The sequence below is a fragment of the Gossypium arboreum genome, chromosome 2, assembly GCF_025698485.1.
Source record: "Gossypium arboreum isolate Shixiya-1 chromosome 2, ASM2569848v2, whole genome shotgun sequence".
Taxonomy (NCBI): domain Eukaryota; kingdom Viridiplantae; phylum Streptophyta; class Magnoliopsida; order Malvales; family Malvaceae; genus Gossypium; species Gossypium arboreum.
In genome coordinates, this window is record NC_069071.1 from 102,439,139 (window position 1) to 102,457,952 (window position 18,814).

At 32.4% G+C, this 18,814-nt stretch overlaps 2 protein-coding genes across 7 annotated transcripts; both read left to right on the forward strand.

The window, feature by feature from the left end:
- Positions 1-5,849: 5,849 nt before the first annotated feature.
- On the forward strand, positions 5,850-9,359 carry LOC108461461 (protein kinase STUNTED-like). 3 transcript variants are annotated; one of them, XM_017761316.2, is made up of 10 exons: positions 5,850-6,429; positions 6,518-6,591; positions 6,683-6,801; positions 6,897-7,012; positions 7,110-7,670; positions 7,766-8,017; positions 8,104-8,267; positions 8,348-8,575; positions 8,661-8,810; positions 8,884-9,359. In XM_017761316.2, the coding sequence occupies exons 1-10, from the start codon at positions 6,291-6,293 to the stop codon at positions 9,130-9,132; spliced, it is 2,052 nt and encodes a 683-aa protein (XP_017616805.1). In that variant the 5' UTR covers positions 5,850-6,290; the 3' UTR covers positions 9,133-9,359. The 3 variants fall into 3 exon arrangements, with proteins under 3 accessions (XP_017616805.1, XP_017616810.1, XP_052881040.1); XM_017761321.2 differs by having other exon boundaries at positions 7,769-8,017; XM_053025080.1 differs by lacking the exons at positions 5,850-6,429; positions 6,518-6,591 and having other exon boundaries at positions 6,691-6,801; positions 6,884-7,012.
- Positions 9,360-9,620: 261 nt separating this feature from the next.
- Positions 9,621-12,753, forward strand: LOC108464883 (basic leucine zipper 19-like). 4 transcript variants are annotated; one of them, XR_008278971.1, is made up of 4 exons: positions 9,623-10,002; positions 10,179-11,010; positions 11,707-11,807; positions 12,143-12,753. XR_008278971.1 is itself a non-coding variant. In XM_053025083.1 (3 exons), the coding sequence occupies exons 2-3, from the start codon at positions 10,251-10,253 to the stop codon at positions 11,730-11,732; spliced, it is 774 nt and encodes a 257-aa protein (XP_052881043.1). In that variant the 5' UTR covers positions 9,621-10,002; positions 10,179-10,250; the 3' UTR covers positions 11,733-12,753. The 4 variants fall into 4 exon arrangements, 3 of the variants coding, with proteins under 3 accessions (XP_052881043.1, XP_052881042.1, XP_052881041.1); XM_053025083.1 differs by having other exon boundaries at positions 9,621-10,002; positions 11,719-12,753; XM_053025082.1 differs by having other exon boundaries at positions 9,622-9,786; positions 11,707-12,753.
- The last annotated feature ends 6,061 nt before the right edge of the window (positions 12,754-18,814 follow it).

Consider the following 18,814-nt stretch of genomic DNA (forward strand, 5'->3'; position numbering starts at 1 on the left):
TTATGTCTTGGGTCTCTTTTGGAGCACCCGCCTCCATTATATGACCATCTAGAAGAATTTTCATATTTGGAACTGATCAATCTATTATTTTATTCCAACTGATTGTTCTTTTAGGACTTTGATTCAAATAAAAATATTAGATGGTATATAACACTTGGTTATTCTTATTAAGTTTGTAAATACATCTAACAGTTAACTTGTAATGAGTTATCATTATTGAACTTCTGGTTCAAATTACTCTCCCCCTAACTCATTACAAGTTATTATTTCTCTCCCCTTAATGTTGGGAAAACTGACAACTCATGTCATAATTAAATCTCGAATTAATAGCTCAAAAATATTATAAGGAGACTCATATAAATATACATTCCTAATCTCTTATTATGAACCATCTTTGTGCGTTGTGGTGGAGCAGTTGGAACATATACCGTACATCCAAAAATTTTAAGATGGGAAATATTTGGCTCTTAACCAAAAATAAATTGTAATGGGGAGTATTTATAATTTATTGGCTTGATGCGTACAACATGCGTACAACATGTAAATCAATACAAGCATGAATCTCATGCTGAAATAGAAAGTTTTGTTCTCATAAGTAATGGTTTAACTATGAGTTGGAGGCATTTGATAAACAATTCAGCTAAATCATTTTGTGTGTGAACATGAGCTATAGGATGTTCAACTTTTATCCAAATTGACATGCAATAATCATTGAAAACTTGGGATGTAAACTCACTAACATTAGAAAGATGAATTATTTTAGTTGTATAATCTAAAATTAATCATTTAAACAAGCAATCTCGCAAACGACAGGTTGCAGGTTGATAACGCATATGGTTATTTTGTAGATGTATCTAACAAAATCATATAACATCAAAATTATCCACATGGTGGTTGAATAGGCCCATATTCATTTAAAAAATGCAAGACATTAAATCTCAACTTTAGCTAGTGAGTTTCTAAGAACCAATTTTTATTGAGAACAAACAACAAATGAGAATTCTTTAAATTAAATAATCTTTTGGTTCTTTAATGGATGTCCATATGAATTCTCAATTAATTTTCCCATAATATACGATCCAGGATAGTCTAACTGGTCACGCCAAGTAGTAAACACATTTGTATTAGTAAACTTCTGGTTTACTTTAACATGTGTTTCAATTGTACTAAATTGTAACAAGTTGATAATTTTATTATCATTCCTTTTAATCTGTATCCACATATAAGTACTATTGTGACATTTACTACTGGAAATGTCTAAATCAATGTGAAGTCTATAATGCCACCAAGTTAATAAATATAATTTCCAAATAATTGTATGCAATATTCGCTTCAGGGAATATGCCAAAGTCTTTAAATGTCTTAATTTTTTTTTTGCAACTTCAGTTGTATCCAATCATAATGAGCTTTAGATAGAATTATCATATTTTATTGCTCATAAATAGATCTATCACAGTCAAATATTTTACTTCCAACCCCTTAATGGGGATGATGACAAAAGAAAATCATAAAGATTATAAAATAAATATAAATTAATAACTCAATCTTCTATTTTTCATCATTTCAAAATAGATATTTATAACAATAGTGATTCATATGAAATATAATATTTTCCTCATTCACAATCTTAATATAAGATCCATTATAAATATATTTTAAAACCAATGGATTAACCATCACAAGATATTAATATATTAGCTCTTCTAGAGCTTTCGACTAATTTTGTACTATCAAATATTGAAATAATATTTGTTTGTATTAATACCAAATAAGATAAATATTTTCTATCTGTAATGATAGAATTCATTACTACATTTTCATATCTTCCTCAAAGAATATTAACAGAAACAAAATATTTGGGCATACGCCACATATGTGGCCAATAATCTTTTCATATCACAATGATAACATAAGTTATCTTTACCCTTTGAAAAATTATCTTGAGAACTCTCATTGTTCTCTTATTTATTACTATGTTCCCACTTTTAGTGATTCATGAGTATATCTTTTATTTTCTTTATGTTTATATTCACTTCGGGGAATGCAACAAATCTTGTAAAACAGACTTATAAACATCCCAATAGATTCTTTATTTCATAATTACTATCGCAAACATGCGTAAGATTTCAAATCAAAATCTATCTATGCATGTTGTCATGATTAATCTCTAATTATAAGAAACAATAAATAAAACATAGTAAAATATACCTGAAGATCTTTAACATCATCGTCATCACTAGAAGGTATGAGATAGTTCGAAAATATTCTCGATTTCGTATAGATAATGGTATCAAATCTTTCACCATCCTTAAGAACAAAAAGTAAAATAAGTTAATCAAAATAATGATAACATATAATGAAAGAAGAATGAAAATTAATAATCAAATATGAAACATTAAATAAAAGAAACTTTCTGTAAAAACTTTGCATTTTGCCGTCAAAGAAATTAAAAATCATGGAGGATAAATTTGATCATCGATAAAAGGAACTATCACTTTGAGCAAGATCGTGCTAATAATGTGTTATAAAAAAAATAGACATGGGGAGAATAAAGAATAAAGAAAATATGAAAGCAACAGATAATGTACTTTGTTGATCAAAAGGGGTAATTACAATGCTTCATCAGAGTCTTTATTTATAGGCATAAGAAGAATAAAATAAGTAGAGATCTAATTCTAATAACTATTAGAATTTAAAGTATATCAAAACTTTATCTTGATCATGATGGACATCTATTTAATAAGATATTCATAACAATAAACACTTAATCCATAAATTTACATAATAACATTTACATATATTCATAACTCATGAATTTCCAAATTTATGAATAACCACAAATATGGATGCGAATTAGCTAAAAGTAATATTTTCATGTCGAAACAGTATATAAATATAATATATGGAGTAAGATTGATCTCATAGAGATTAAAATATCTAAAATTATCATTCAGTTTAACTAGGTTACACACTTAGGCAGCTGTCGTGGCCACGACATGAGACGATATGTGCAAAAACAAAAAAGGGGGTTTTAAATATGATAAAAGTAGAAACACTAGAAATAATTAAAATTGAAATAATAGTAAAAATAAGCAGAAACATTACTAAATTAAATAAACTGATGTGATGAAATTCTAGCTTTAGGCTTGATTTTTGCTTCGGTTTCAAATTGATCCTTGATAATGAATCTTTTCTTTCAATTGATAAGTCAGTTATAGTGATCAAGGACATCTTAGGCTAACCCTTCTGTGTATAAATTAATTGTGGGAACACTTAACAACTAACACTTACTAAATGAACAACCATGAAACACGCATCTACGATTTAACTTTCCAGTAGCCTTGCAAACTAGAAGGGCCCAACTCGAACCAATAGGCTCAAATGCGCGGGTCGTTTAAATTTAATTACTATTTTCCTTACGGATCCAACCAATCACTTAATTGGACATACCAATGTGTTCCTCGATCGATCGAATACGACATATCATCGTATCAGTTCTTTCAACTGTACACCTATCAACACTGAAACAATGAGCTCTTTTTGACTTAGCATTAATATAACTTTATGAAATGACAATATCTATTGTCTAAACTAGAGAAACAACAAAGATCGAAATGAAAGTTTTTAAGTGCAATTTTAAATCTCGCAGCTTTATTCTGAATTGTGACATCTCATTTAAAAATGAAAAATAAATATGTTAATTAGTCAAATTATCATTAATTTATGCATTGCAAATATTGATCCCTTCAGAGTAAAAGCAATATTAGATTGGATTGACATATGTGATATCGGCATTTTGGATTTTTTACAAACATTATCAATTTTTTCAAATTGCTTTTGTTTGTTTATTTATTTATTTATTTTTTTAAAGTTAAGGACTGCCCAAATACTACTCACCTTTATAAACTCACTTTTATGTTTTTTTATCCAAAATATAATTACTTTTTAAAAGAATCTTTTTCACCTTTACACCACGAATTTGGATATAAAATCTTTTCAAACCGACCGTTGGTAAAGCAGATTTGTAGACGCATGAAGTGGTAAGATAAAGTAGACGTGGAATATTGTAGGGGGTTAGCCGGTGGATCCACACGTGTGATTGAAATGACAGCTGAACTATTAAAAATTTTAGAGGAGGAAAACGCCAAATGGTATTTTCGAAATCTGACCAAGCAATCAAAAATATGAAATTTTGGGCAACCATATATACTTTATAAATAAAAAATATGAAAGTAATATTCCAACAAAATAAATTAAATGAAATTTGTTTAATATGCTTATGTACAAAGTGGTTGCCACTACTTTTTCAATTTTATGTAATCATTGAATCTTTTAATTTCAATTTACATTTTAACAAATTCAAATTTTAAATAATTTTTAATTTCTAAATAATAATTTTCTTCATATTAGTTTCTTTTTGACAATTTGAAAAAAAATATTAAATTGGGTTGTAAATATGCTTAGGTGCACCAAAAGATAATTAAAAAAGGTATATAGATTAGGTTTGGGTCATGCATAAGTGCCAAGAAAATGAAGACTTAAATGGAGAAAACAACATGTGATTTCACTTCATCTCACCATACTTGTATTTATCACGTTTAAGATGTGAGTGGCCTTACCTTAAGTACAAAAATAGTAAGATTCAAATCAACATGTTTTACCACCATACCTTTTTATTTTCTATTTACTATTATAACCTTTAAATAATAAAATAGCTTAATATTAGGATATTTAAAAAATAAAAAAAATATATTTGGTAATAATAATAAAGGAGAACCAAATCTGTAATTTACTTCTCTAAATAGCCCGTATAACATGCTAAATATTATAAAAAAACAAATTATTTACTTAATTGTTTAAAATCATTTATCAAAATTGAATAATATTTTAATAAATTTAACATAAAATTTAGAATACCCAACCTCAAATTCACATCACATCATTGGGATGGGTCAAAAATCACTTTGATAAAAAATAATTATTTTCAAAATATTTTATCTTAAAATCCCTATAAATGTAATAAATAAAATGATGAATAATCTTCAACGAACTTGATGATTGCAATTGTCTATAAAAAGTTGATAAAACCACGTGTATTTGATGAAAATTAAACTGCACCAAATCTCATGTCTATATTAATGTAAGAAACACAAAAATGAAAATTAATTTCTTGAAATTAAGAAAAACATTTTAATTAAAGATGAATAAATATATGGAAGAGATGATAAGATATATTTTGACCAAAGCATGATGAGATTGTAATCAAACAGAAATTAAACTAAAATAGGAATTTGACCCAGAATCTACTATAATTTTCAAACTTAATCTTCCTTGCTTTAAGCTAACAATCAAAAAATTACCCCTTTGTAATACTAAAAACTTTTAATTTTTTTTTTTATCTTTATAAGGAAAATAGAAAAACACGAGTCAAGAGGATAAGCCAGAGCCCAATAGGGGTACTACTCCTCAACCCGCAATAGCCGGTAAAAGCTTCGCTTCTGTCACTTCATTTCTCCCACAAAACGACCAGAGACCATGGGTTTCGCGCGAAATTTGCCGGTTCTTTAAACGAACTTAATTTTTTTAATTAATTAATTAATTACTTTTATAAACAAAAATGGAGTCCCTATTTTTCCTCTTTTAATTCAGCACTGGAATTCGTTGCCCACTCTTCGCGGGAATTACTTTTTTTTTTTTTGTACTTTGCCGACACTTTTATCTCAAGGGTTTCTTCACTCATGAACCATTTCCTAAATTTTTTAAATAAAAATAAAAAAATTATTTAAAAAATAAAGTAAATTGAATATCTTTATCATCACCCCAATATTTTCTTTTTAAATTTTTTATTACTCAATAATTTATATACACAAAAGTGTATTGAAACTGGTTGTAGCAGGTAGAGGGGGTGATGTTCTTTGGCGGCAATATAATTTTACAAAAAAAAAAACCCGTTTTGGATTAAAAAAAACATATACGTACAAAATTGGCGCACTGAATTCAATTGTCTTCTTCTGTTTATCTTTTTTCTTAAATTCAAAGATTTTGGTAGATTTGTTTAGTCTATAAACAATCTGGGTTTCTTTTTTTTTTTCTTTGAGTTTGGGTTTTCAAATCCAAATATGGTAATGGGGTTTCATTTATGATCACTAAGGGTTAAGTGGCTAGTGTTGTTGGGGTATTTTTAGATTTCTTTTTATGAACTCGAATGAAGATGGTGATGGTGGTTTCTATATGGAAGGACTAAATTGAATATTTCAGAAAGCTGGTAAGGTTCTATATTTTCAGAAAACATGCCTTCTGATATGAAGAAAAATGTATTGGTTGGGATTCGATTAGATAGTGAAAGCAGGGATTTGCTTAGTTGGGCTCTTGTAAAAGTTGCTGAACCTGGTGATTGTGTTGTAGCAATTCATGTTACCCGGAATTCAGGTAAGGCATTTTTTATTTCTTGACAGCGAACTTTGATGTTTTGTACGATGGTTTTCTTTGTGTATTCTAATCTGAAATTTCGATGTAGATCATGCTTTGGGACAGAAATTGTTATTAGAGGGTTATTTAGAAGCATATGAAGGCCTGTGTTCTATAAAGAAGGTTGCTTTCATTACCAATAGTTCTGGCATTTATGAATTTTCACTTACCATGAATGAAAAAATTGATATTGATCATTATACATGGCTTGCAGGTTGATCTTAAAGGCCAGATTTATAAAGGAAATTCGATACGAAAGGTTTTAATTCGAGAAGCAATAAACTATGGTGCTGTAGCTCTGGTTGTGGGTATAGACAAGAGGAGTCCTCTTGGGTAAGTCAGCAGTTAACAGACTCAAAATCATTTTGGCTGTTCAAAATTGGTGTGATTCTTTGTCTGATTACTCAAAAAACAGACATCATTTTCAGGGGTTGGACTTCCACGGCTAGATACTGCACGAAGCGGCTGCCAACAACCACCAATGTTGTGGCCATCAACAAGGGAAAAATTGTTTTCGAAAGGTCCAACAAGAATGAACTATCAGGTTTGGTTCTACCTATCCTAGGAATAATAGAGAACTGGTTTCTGTTTTCTACTATGGTCTTTAGAAGTAATAGATGATGTATATGGGATTATGTCAGGTCTTAAAGGTGATCCAAGACTGAGTCTTTGTCTGACCGAAAACCTTGGTATCAAAGAATGCCAATCAGAATATGGTGATTCTGAAGTAGGGTCTGAGATATCCAGTTTTGAAGGGATTCAAAGCTCCAAAGACGGATCAAGAACCAGTAGTGAAGATTCGAAGATTGAAATATTGAGTGTTATTCATGAAGGGAAGAGAATCCCTTCGTGGTCCATTTCTCTTTTTGCAGGAGATAATATGGACTATAAGCCTGGTTGGCCCCTCCTCCTGAGGGCTAGTTCAGCAACACCACAAGCGAAGCATGCCAGGAGCATGTCGGTCGTGAAATGGGTAATGAACTTACCAAGTCGGTCTCTGCATGATCATTCTCCTCGAGGTTCAACAATCAAGGAAATAGAGCTGAATCAACTTGGAGATGACAATGATGGGAATGAGACCAATTCATCTATGCAATATGAGTTGCAAAAATGCTTGGAGGTGCTCCTGAATACAAATTCATCGGATTGCAGATGGTTTAGTTATGGAATTCTAAAAGCTGCAACTGATCAATTCTCCACAGGTTTTCATCCCAAACGTGCCTTGCAACCAGTGATGTATTCGTTATTACTTTATGTGTTTTTCTTTTATATACTTTTCCAAGATTCTGTTTCATAGCAGAGAACTTGATTGGGAAAGGAGGGAGCAACCGTGTCTATAAAGGGATCCTTCCGGATAACAAAGCAGTGGCTGTGAAGATTCTGGAGTCATCAAAAGAGGCATGCAAGGATTTCGCAAATGAAATCGAAATAATCTCCTCACTGAAGCATAAACATATCATGCCTCTAATAGGTATCTGCATTAAAGATCATGATCTTATATCCGTCTATGATTTCTCATCCAAGGGAAGCTTAGAAGAAATTCTGTATGGTACAACACTACAGCTTTGACAAGATCTGTGTTTTTTTCCGTAAAAGTTGTCGTAAACCACTGATCCATGCTAACATATATTGTAGGGAAGAACAAAGGAAAACATGCCTTGCCATGGGAGCTCAGATATAATGTTGCTGTCGGGATTGCTGAAGGCCTAGATTACCTACATAATGAGCTTTCTCGACCTGTTATTCATAGGGATATCAAGTCTTCAAATATTCTTCTTTCAGATGGGTTCGAACCAAAGGTAACCCTGATGATACGTTATTCGAAAACGAAACATATCATGAATCAATCACATGATCATCATTTCTTTCGATGTGACAGTTATCTGACTTTGGGTTAGCAATATGGGGACCAACTGATTCGTCATTTCTGATTCAAGCTGATGTTGTTGGAACATTTGGGTATTTAGCTCCTGAATATTTTATGTACGGTAAACTTAGCGACAAGATTGACGTCTACGCTTTCGGTGTTGTTCTACTCGAGTTGCTATCAGGAAAAAGACCGATAAGCTTTGAGAATCTAAAAGGCCAGCAAAGCTTGGTCATGTGGGTAAGTGTCTTCTCCGAAACAAAGAGTTCCTTTCACTTTGTACATCAACTATCAAACATACCATTAAGTACTTCAAAATTTGCAGGCAAAGCCTATAATAGAGAGTGGAGATGTGAAAGGTATATTGGACCCCAATTTGAATGGGAATATCAATGAGACTCAAATGCATAGGATGGTTCGAGCTGCGACACTTTGCATCACACGTTCAGGTCGACTTCGGCCAAAGATGAGACAGGTAATGAAGCCTTTGCATCTAGGTTATCAAATAACATTTACAAGTTGCATTGATCCTTAATAAATTTGTGTAGATACTAGAGCTGTTAAGAGGGGAAAAAGAAGTAGAAAAATGGGGAGAGACACCAAATGAGGAAATGGAAAGCCAAGAACAGCATGATGATGAAGTTTATCCAAATTCAAGGCCAGAGTTACATTTAAGTGTGGCAATGCTTGATGTTGATGATGATTGTACATCATTTAGTAGCATGGAGCAAAGCAGTAACTTTTCTACTGATGAATATTTAAAAGAAAGATGGAGCAGATCATCAAGCTTCAATTAGATTCTCTTTTTTTTGTTTGTTTGTATGGTTGGCATCTTTTGAAGTTGTTTAAAATCAAAGTTTGCCTCAAAAACCCAAATTTAGGATTTGTTTGTAATGTAAAGTGAAGAGAGAAGAAAGAAAAAAGAAAATAGCAGCAGCACCCTGTGTTTTTAGAGGTGTAATTTGGAGATGTTGATTCTTGTCAAAATAATGATATTGATTGAACCTGTTTAAAGTTGTCAAAAGGTTTTAGGATACTCTTTATGCAAAAATGGGACCCAATTATATTTTTATGCTTTATTGGAATATATTCCTAGTAATTTAAATTAGAATAAAATCTAGATTTTATAGAATTAAATAATAAATTTTAAAAAAATAAATATTAATATTTAAATTAATGTAACAAAATATTTGTAATTTGGGCCCAATAACTTAATGTTGATTCTAGTTAGGGCAAAACCCAATTCTTTTTCATGATCTTGACCCATAATTATCGAAAAAAGAATTTTCTTTAGTTCATAAACAACAACAATACACCATAGCATCTGAAAAGACTGCAGCTTTAAAAAAATTATTTTACAGTGAAGTAGCTTAAGTACCTATAAATTGAAATCCTTTGCAACTAAAGCGGATCTCTACCCTTTTTTTTTTTTTTTGTCTACTTTGTTTCCGGTACGTCCATTTTAAGAATCTTCAAAATGCCATAAATGATGATGAATTTGCCATTTTTAATGACCTTATATTAAAAGTAGAGAATTTAACTTTCACTCTCTTGTAGAATCTTATATGATAACAATGTTCTTTTCCTGATTCTTTGTTCTTTTGGTTTCCTGTTGAACCTTAAATTATCTCGACTCGTTCAATTTGCTGCGGTTTTCTTTTTCCCGAGTAAGACTTTTCTTCTTTTGTTGTTGGTGATAATTGTTTGCAATTTTCTTTTTACATTCTGCAATGATTGCTTCGGGAAAAAAATGTTTTGGGTTGTTACTGAATTGCTAATTGGGTGTACATATAATCTTAATTTGCTTCTTAGCTAATTGAGCACGATTTATTATCTCGGTTAGGTTCAAAATCGTGAATTGATCTCTCCTTCACTAGATTTAAGTGTTTCCCCTTGGATTCTCGGGGGGATTTCAATGGACGACGGGGAGCTTGATTTTTCGAACCAAGAAGTGTTTTCTGGCAATAACATGGGTGACATTCCTAGCAGTTGTTCAATGGACAGTTTTTTCGATGAATTACTCAATGATTCTCATGCATGTACTCATACACATACTTGCAACCCACCTGGACCTGATAACTCTCACACACACACCTGTTTTCATTTTCATACCAAGATTGTGCCTGCCTCAAGTGAAGATAAGGCTGCTATTGATGACACCGCTGTGTCTGGGGAGAATAAATCGAAGAAACGTCCGTTAGGTAATCGAGAAGCTGTCAGGAAGTATAGGGAGAAGGTTAAGGCACGAGCTGCCTCTTTGGAGGACGAGGTTGTGAGACTGAGGGCATTGAACCAACAGCTGGTGAAAAGATTACAGGGTCAGGCTGCATTGGAGGCTGAGGTTGCAAGGCTAAAGTGTTTGCTTGTAGATATTAGAGGAAGAATCGAAGGGGAAATTGGACCGTTTCCTTATCAGAAACCAGCAACTAATGTTAACATGATGAATGTGCCTGGTGCTTATGTGATGAATCCCTGCAATGTGCAATGCAATGATCAGATGTATTGCCTTCATCCTGGAGTCGAAGATAAAACAGGAGAAGCTGCAGCACTGAATGGACAAGGATTTAATGGTTGTGACTTTGACAATATTCAGTGCTTGGCGAATCAGAACTCTACAGGTGGGATTGGAAGTGCAGGGTCGAATGGCAATTATTCTGGCACAAAAAGGAGGAAAGGTAAAAGTTTAGGAGTCTTTCTTTTGATTTTTTTGCATAATTTATGTCGATATAGGAATGTTAATCTCTAATTTGATTTATCTATTATGACTAGTATGTTGGCTTGAGTGTAGTTATTTACTTCACTAGTTTCTGGCTTGGAACTCTACAAGGTGTAGTTATGTGCTTCTTTTACCTTGTTAGGACTGCTAATAACTACTTTTTTCTCGTGTGTGTGTGTGTGTCTATTATGAAGTTATTCCATTTACTGCTTTGCTGCTACAACAATAAGGGCTCTTGATTGTTCTAAGTATACCAACCATTTGTAATTCTAGTTAGTAATCCATATTAACTGTCGGAGTTTACGATGATTAGTAGAAGAGTGACAGAGGATTTACGTGAAAAATAAGGACCAACATGAGTGGGGCAACATTATTTGAATATTTAGGTGCTGTTTTATAATCACATGAATTGTTAGAAAGTTAGAAAGTGTTGGTGACTTAGCTATGTTTAAAGTACTGAACATTTCCAAGTCCTTATGGTGTATGAACCATGCTTAGAGAGAGCCCTTTACACTGATGCTGGAACTTGTTCTTGCAATTTTCTGAATATTATGAGCTATTTCTGACTGCTTTGAACTGAATATAGCTGTATAATGCGTAAACTCTGCTTTTGAATGTGTTGTGGCTGTGGTACTGATTTTTATGTTCATGCAAGGTGTTCATTCAGCTACAGCAGGCTGAAAACTGTATGGAAGAGGGGTACATGTTTGTGTTCCAACAAGCAATTTTCTTGGGATGCGTCGCCTCTTCCTCCAGGTTGCATTGCTTTTTTTTTTTTTTTTATTTCCCATCTTTTGTTCTTTTTAGGTTATTAGGATCTTCTTAGTTTATGCCGACATGCTTGGGAAGCCAAAACTTTTGGATTTATAATATGTAGCTTTTATGAGTAGCGGTTTCTTACCAAGTATAATGCCATATCCCATCTTCTTGCCCACAATGTATGATAATCATCAGTAATGTACTGTCACTGATGCTAAGCTTTGCAGACTTCATTACAAATATATAAGTAATTGTGTGTAGTAGTGTTTTTCTTTCTTCATAAGTTCTAGTTCTTTCTAAGGTATATGAACTCTCTTATTGCTGAATGACAGAATTAGGGGAGATGGAATAACTTTGATGTTTTGGATAGTGTGAGCCCTTACCAGGTGAGTTACAAAGTTTCACTCCTTGCACTCATAGGTTGTGGTTCACATTGGAAGCTACAAATTAGCTAGCTATGCTTTCAGCCATTCCTATTCTGGTTTTGCATGGCATCGACAAAAGCACATGAAGTTCGCTTTTGCCATACCTATTGTTTAGGAAGGCCAGAGATGCAAAGTGGCCGTCATTTAACCGAGATTTCTATCATCAGATGTCTGATGAAAACTCGAAAGTTGTATAAGACAGGATCGATAAACATTTCTATGATACTCTTAAACTGATAATTAAACCCTGAGATTAACTGATTGCCTGCAATTGAAACAAAAAAAGAAAGGGAAATGTGGGTATATATGATAATTTCAGAACATATGATGGCGTGAAAAAAGTAAATAGCTAATGCTTACTAATAGGAAGAAAAATGATATGAATGTGTGACCTTTTTATCTTAATGCTGGTTTTCATCATTATCAAAGATTGTTATAGAAATATGGATGTCATTATCTTTGTAAAAACATTATTGTTTATCATGATTAAAAAACCAGTTACGGTGTGAATGCTATAAGGACTGTTGACCCCTTGCGTGTGTGTGCGCGTGTGTGTGTGCATGTTTCTGGCAAGTTGGTGGATGGATGAAGTTTGGAAAGACAGGAAAAGGAAATGCAATCAGTTACAAGTTTACTTAATTTTGAAGAATGTGAAATGAAATGTGATTTTGACAATTTTTAGTGTTCTTAATTGTACTAGTAAAAATAATACATTTTCAAAACTAAATTACAATTCATGTATGATTTGGATTGTTTTTGTTCATTTTGGAAAATATTTTATTCTGTTAAATAAATTGACTAGCTTATTTTTTTTTTAAAAATGATGTGATTATATATATATATATATATATATATATATATATATCTTGGCATCTTTTGTAGAATATTATATTTTTCCTTTTCATTTATTTTTCTTAAAATATGCAAAAAGTTTGTCTAACTACAAAAAAAAAAAAAACTCAATGTGTATATGTTAAGTCTTTACAAAGATATATAAGACATGCTAATTCATTTGACAAAATTAACCTGAAAGTAGGGCTTTTTACGTTAATATTATATAAAAATTAACACTAAAATGGTATATCAATATAATTATATATGAAAATGATATGTTTAGGGTGGTGTCTTTTTCATAAGTGGCATTACCATTTTTTTAATAAATTTTATTTTTATTAAAAATATTATTTTATTAGTGGTGTCATGTACATGGGTGACATCACTTGTAGAAATTATTCTAGTACAGGACTCGTGTACAAATATAAAAATGGTATAAAAGGAGTGGTACCTATCTGGTAGGCGGAACTGTTGACCCCTATCTGGTAGGCAGCACCAGTGGTCCAATTTAAGGCTATTTGGTGGTCCTGGTGAAGATGAGATAAGAATGACGGTTTTAAAAAATAGCGAAGAGAAGGAAAAGAGAGGAGAAGAAAGAAAGAAAGAAAGAAAGAAAGAAAGGAGAAGAAAAAAGAATGACAAGGTGTTTTATTTTATTTTTAAATAGAATGGATTATGATGAGGATAAATTATTTTGTTAGTATTGTGTAGTTTGTTTATTGTTATTTTATGTTGTTTTAATTTATTTTAAAGTTATTGTGTTAGTTACTATTATAAATTATTTGTTTAGTTTAATGTTTATTGTGATTTGTTAGGTTATGAATATAATTTTTATTAATTTTGTTAATAAGTCTTGTGATTAGGTTAATTGTTTGTTTAGGGTTTATTGTGATTTGTTAGGTTATGAATGTAATATATAATTTTTTTAAATTTATATGAGAGTTATTTTGTTAGTAACTATTATAAATTAATTATTAGTTAGTGATGACATTAGAGGAAAATAGATAAAATTGAAAATCGAGAAAAATTATTTTCATTATAGATATTGGTAGAAATGACAATAAATTTGATATTGTTTGATGAGATAACAACTTCAGCACAAAGAGAATAAGTTGATAAGATGATGAGAGAATTGCAAGATTACAAAATGAAACCAGAAGAAGACATCGTTCGATACTTTATTACTGTAAATCAAAAGATGTAAGAAGTGTTATGGAAGAGCCATGAACTGATTAAAAAGAATAAAGTGCAATACTTGTCCCTTAGAGGGACATTAATAGAACGGGAGCATCAAATCATTTCAGACTAACTTTGGAAGACATTGGTACCACAAACCTATTGGAATATAGTTATATATTTCGTGAAGTTTATAATCTCTTATGGAGCAAGGAAAATAGCCAAACAAAATGTAGGTTCGCGAAAGTTGACTAGGAAGCAAAATGTATTTGACATGCCATGGATAGATAAATTAGTTGTTAGGAAATTACCAAGAGAATTCATAAATTCAATACCCGTTATAAAGATTAAAGAGGAAGAAGATCCTAAGGAATTCCCAAATTGGATTGTAGAAGATGAATTTGAAGAGAATTCAAAATTTAATATAGAGAATTTCCTAGATGAAGATATAGAATCGAAGATGGAAGAAAACATAGAAATGAGTTTAAGTGGTTAAATGTAATGATAAATATTAAAGAGTAGAGAATGTGAAAAAAAATTAGTAAATATGGCTGTACATGTACGAAATGAGAACTGAAAAAGTTTGAGCTTATGAATGAAAAATTTTGTATATTGTTCTAATTTTGGTCTCTTTTTATTCATTAAATTTTTTATATAAGTATTTTTTTTGTTGTTCAAAATTGTTTTGAGAAATTTTATTTATTTTTTAACCGATTTAGTATTGAAGATAGATAATCAGTTTTTCGTATACATTTATTTCGATGGAGTAATTTTGACAACAACCGTGAGATGTATATTTGAATGTCACCAACAAATAGCAAAGATATTTAATAGAAATGTCTCGTTTAATGATATAAAGGAAATGATTAGTGCAAAAATTGTTAGACATTGTCGAAGAAGGATCTCGAAACTTTTCTACGAGTTTTTAATTTCGACAGATCTCATAAAATTCACCGAAATAGAACTTGTAGACGATAAAGACGTGGAGACAATAATCGTTCTTTATTGTGGGAATCAGAGTAACCAAAATACACCGATTCAGTTATTTGCTAAGTTAGCTGGTGTAGAGTTAATTGAAGATCTCACTCTATTAGGTGAAGAACATGGAGTTCAAGAGCCATGTATGGTGGTTTCGATATCGTACGTTGATAGTCAATCGACTATATACAGTATCGACATCGATCTTAATGTTGCATCCGAGACTGATGTGGTTGGTGATAATGTATACAATGTAATGATCCTTCTTATCACGAGGTCGATAGTGATAGTGATCCCGATGTGGACGAGGTCCCGAATGATATTGACGACGAATGCGTGAATGACAATAGAAACATTAACACGCTTTCAGTCGGGAACCAGATTCGTCGTATTGTGATACACAATAATTCTGGGGCACACATGTTGCGGATAGACCTTGATGCGGTGCATATAGCTGAGTTCTCCGAGTACTCTAAAATATTACCTACTCACTGGCTGGCTGTTGATTCCGATCCTGAAGAGTTGTTTATGGGCTAAAGATTCGAAAGTAAGGAAAAATGCGTATTTTCCATTAAGTGGTCTAGCATGAATATATCAGTGGACTAAAAAGTCGTCGTGTCTAAATTGACATTATATATTGGGGAATGTTGGAGGTTGGCGGAAGACTGCAATTGGCGGGCACAAGCCGTATTTAACTAGATATAACACCCCTTACCCATGTCTGACATTGGGACAGGGAACGAAGAATTACCGAACTTAAACATAACCAATCATACAAAATCGAGCCATAAATTTCATCCAATTTAAAACCATTCATGCTGTAACACCCCACACCCGTGCCCTACACCGAGACAGAATACGAGGCATTACTAAACTTAAACACAAGCATTTCTAACGTTTTCAAATCATCAAGGCTTGATCAAATTTAAAACTTTTTCAAACTTTGTTTATACTCCTTAATATGGGCTTACGAAGCCCCAAACATCCATTCGAAACTATTAGGGACCAACTCCGGTCCTTTAGCTAACATTAGAAAAATAACTCATGAAACAGGACACGCACCCGTGTGGAAGGGCAACACGCCCTTGTGGTCATTATAACATGGACGTGCTAATGTCCCGTGTGACACACATGGCCTAAGCATCTAGGAATACGCCCGTGTCCTATACCCTGTGAATTAAATTCTAAATTAGAACCTACAAGAGTTTTCACACGGCCTGACACACGCTTGTGTCCTAGCCCGTGTCTAAAAACTTTGACATTCTGTTTTTGACGTCAGCAACCCTTAAGGGTCACACGGCCAAGGTACACGCCTGTGTGCTAGGCCGTGCCCTTCACATGGCTGAGACACACAGCCGTGTCTCTGCCCGTGTGTTTACTACCATGCATATTGACTTGTAAAATTTATGTGCAGGGGACACACGACCATGTAACATGCCCATGGGATTGACCGTGTGTCACACACGGCCTAGATACACGCCCGTGTATCTACCCGTGTGGACAATATAAGGCTATTTACCATGCCTTATGCCACCCTGAAACAAAATTTAATACCAACAAACATATCAAAGTCTAACTTAATATGGTTTCTCAACCAACAACCATAGCTAAGGCCTATATACATTTCATATATTCAACCATACCAATAATTTCACATTCATGAAAGACTATCATACATTCATATAATAACTTTCAAAATTAGTCATTTTCATGGCCTTATACAAAATGAGTCAAATGCTAAAACAAGCTAACATGTTTGGCCTCAAAACAATGTGACACCAAAATAAAATAAAAAGTTCCTATACTTGCCATAGTCAAAATGATAAAACTAGCTATACTAAGTGCTTCAAAGATAGTGCGGCTGGCTTCCCCAACGTAGGCGATGATTTACAAGTTACTTTGGCTGCACTATAAGAAAATGGAAAGGAAAGAGGGTAAGCATGGGAGCTTAGTAAGTACTATATGCAAATAAGTGAAAAAAACATTCATCAAAGAATGGCTTATCATACTTAAATGATATTCCATTTTAAGCTCACTATCTTACTCTTCACTTTTTTTATGCATACTTACTACATCTCATCACACACTAAGGTCTTTTTAATGGGTTTAGTATATATACTTGTAATCATCCGTAAAATATCTCAATTTCATTCTCTTTAATAGCATACCTCATTGAAATTCTCCCCAACTCGTTCTTCAAATTACCCGTTGAACACTCGAAATACTAATGAATACACAGAAATTTTACACTTAAGTGTCATATGAGTAGTCAGAGCTACCTCGTATTTTGTAATGCTCGCATTTTAAGTCACTCACGGGCCTTTTTGCCATGTCAGTACCCGGACCCCATAACTCTATCATGTAATGCCTGCTCATTGAGCTACTCACGGGTCTGTAATCAAGGTCAGTACTTGGACCCACATTACATATAACATTTATCTCATGAATTCAAACATAGTTCAGACCATATAGTTCCTGATGACATACCTTTTGTATCTTATACTATTTTTGAGGTTCAACGGAATTTCATATTTAACCTGATGTCACCGTACTTATTCGTTATGTAGATTACCTTTATATCACAATGTTTATGCTTTTATGGTAACAAGTAAGATTATAATACATGATAACGATAAAATGTTTAAAAATAAGCTACAATGACACATTATTTACATATGTACTTACCTCGGCACAAAATGATGGGAACGAGCCTAATCCTCATAAACTTTGTTCTTCCCTCGATCAAGACTCGAATCACGTTTCTCTTGATCTAAAACATTGAAATTTAGCTTATAAAATACAAAAATCATTCAATACAACTTGAGACTCATACTTTGGTAAATGACCGTTTTGCCCTTAAACTTTGCAAAAATTACGATTTTACCTCTAGGCCCGAAAGTCAATTTTTATCTAATTTCCTTATTATACAAGTCTAACCAAATTCATTTTATAGCTATAGTATCTCAAAATTCTTATTATTTCACACATTTATCACCTATTTCATAGCTTATGCAAAATGGTCATTAATTAGGGTTTCTATAAAAACTACTTCACAAAAGTTGTTTATTTCACAACCATGATTTATTTTCTTCTATAAAATTTTAGAAAACAACATGAATACTCTCATGGAAAAACCCTATACTTTTAACCATCTTGCAATATAGTCCCCTCATTAGCTAACTCCTGCTACAATGATCCTAAAAAGGCAAAAATCATCAATAAAAACCATCTAAATCACTTACTTGAAAGGATGAGAAGTTGCTGAAATTTTAAGCTTCTAAAACCCCTAGAATGGATGAAAATTTCGGTGGAGAGGTGAGGAAGATGATAGCCCTTTTTCTTTTGTTTTATTTTAATCAATTAAGTCACCAAATGTCACCTAACTTTGACATTTTGACCAATCTTGTCCCCGATGGCCGGCCACCTCTATTTAAAAGAGTCTAATTTCCCTTTAAAGGCCTTAAATTTTGGTTCTCTAGCTATTTAACACATTTGGGTAGTAAAACAAAACCTTTGCCCTTTATGCGATTTAGTCCTTTTTCGTAATTAAGCATGAAATTGTTAAAATTAGTTCACCAAAATTTTCATGTA

What these genes read in the sequence shown, in the direction of transcription:
- LOC108464883 (XM_053025082.1), top strand. Translation starts at nt 10,251, where the DNA reads ATGGACGACGGGGAGCTTGATTTTTCGAACCAAGAAGTGTTTTCTGGC. An exon ending in TGGCACAAAAAGGAGGAAAG is followed by an intron (nt 11,011 to 11,706) that starts GTAAAAGTTTAG and finishes TGTTCATGCAAG; the next exon opens with GTGTTCATTCAGCTACAGCA.
- LOC108461461 (XM_017761316.2), top strand. Translation starts at nt 6,291, where the DNA reads ATGCCTTCTGATATGAAGAAAAATGTATTGGTTGGGATTCGATTAGAT. An exon ending in GACAAGAGGAGTCCTCTTGG is followed by an intron (nt 6,802 to 6,896) that starts GTAAGTCAGCAG and finishes CATCATTTTCAG; the next exon opens with GGGTTGGACTTCCACGGCTA. An exon ending in TTCGGCCAAAGATGAGACAG is followed by an intron (nt 8,811 to 8,883) that starts GTAATGAAGCCT and finishes AAATTTGTGTAG; the next exon opens with ATACTAGAGCTGTTAAGAGG.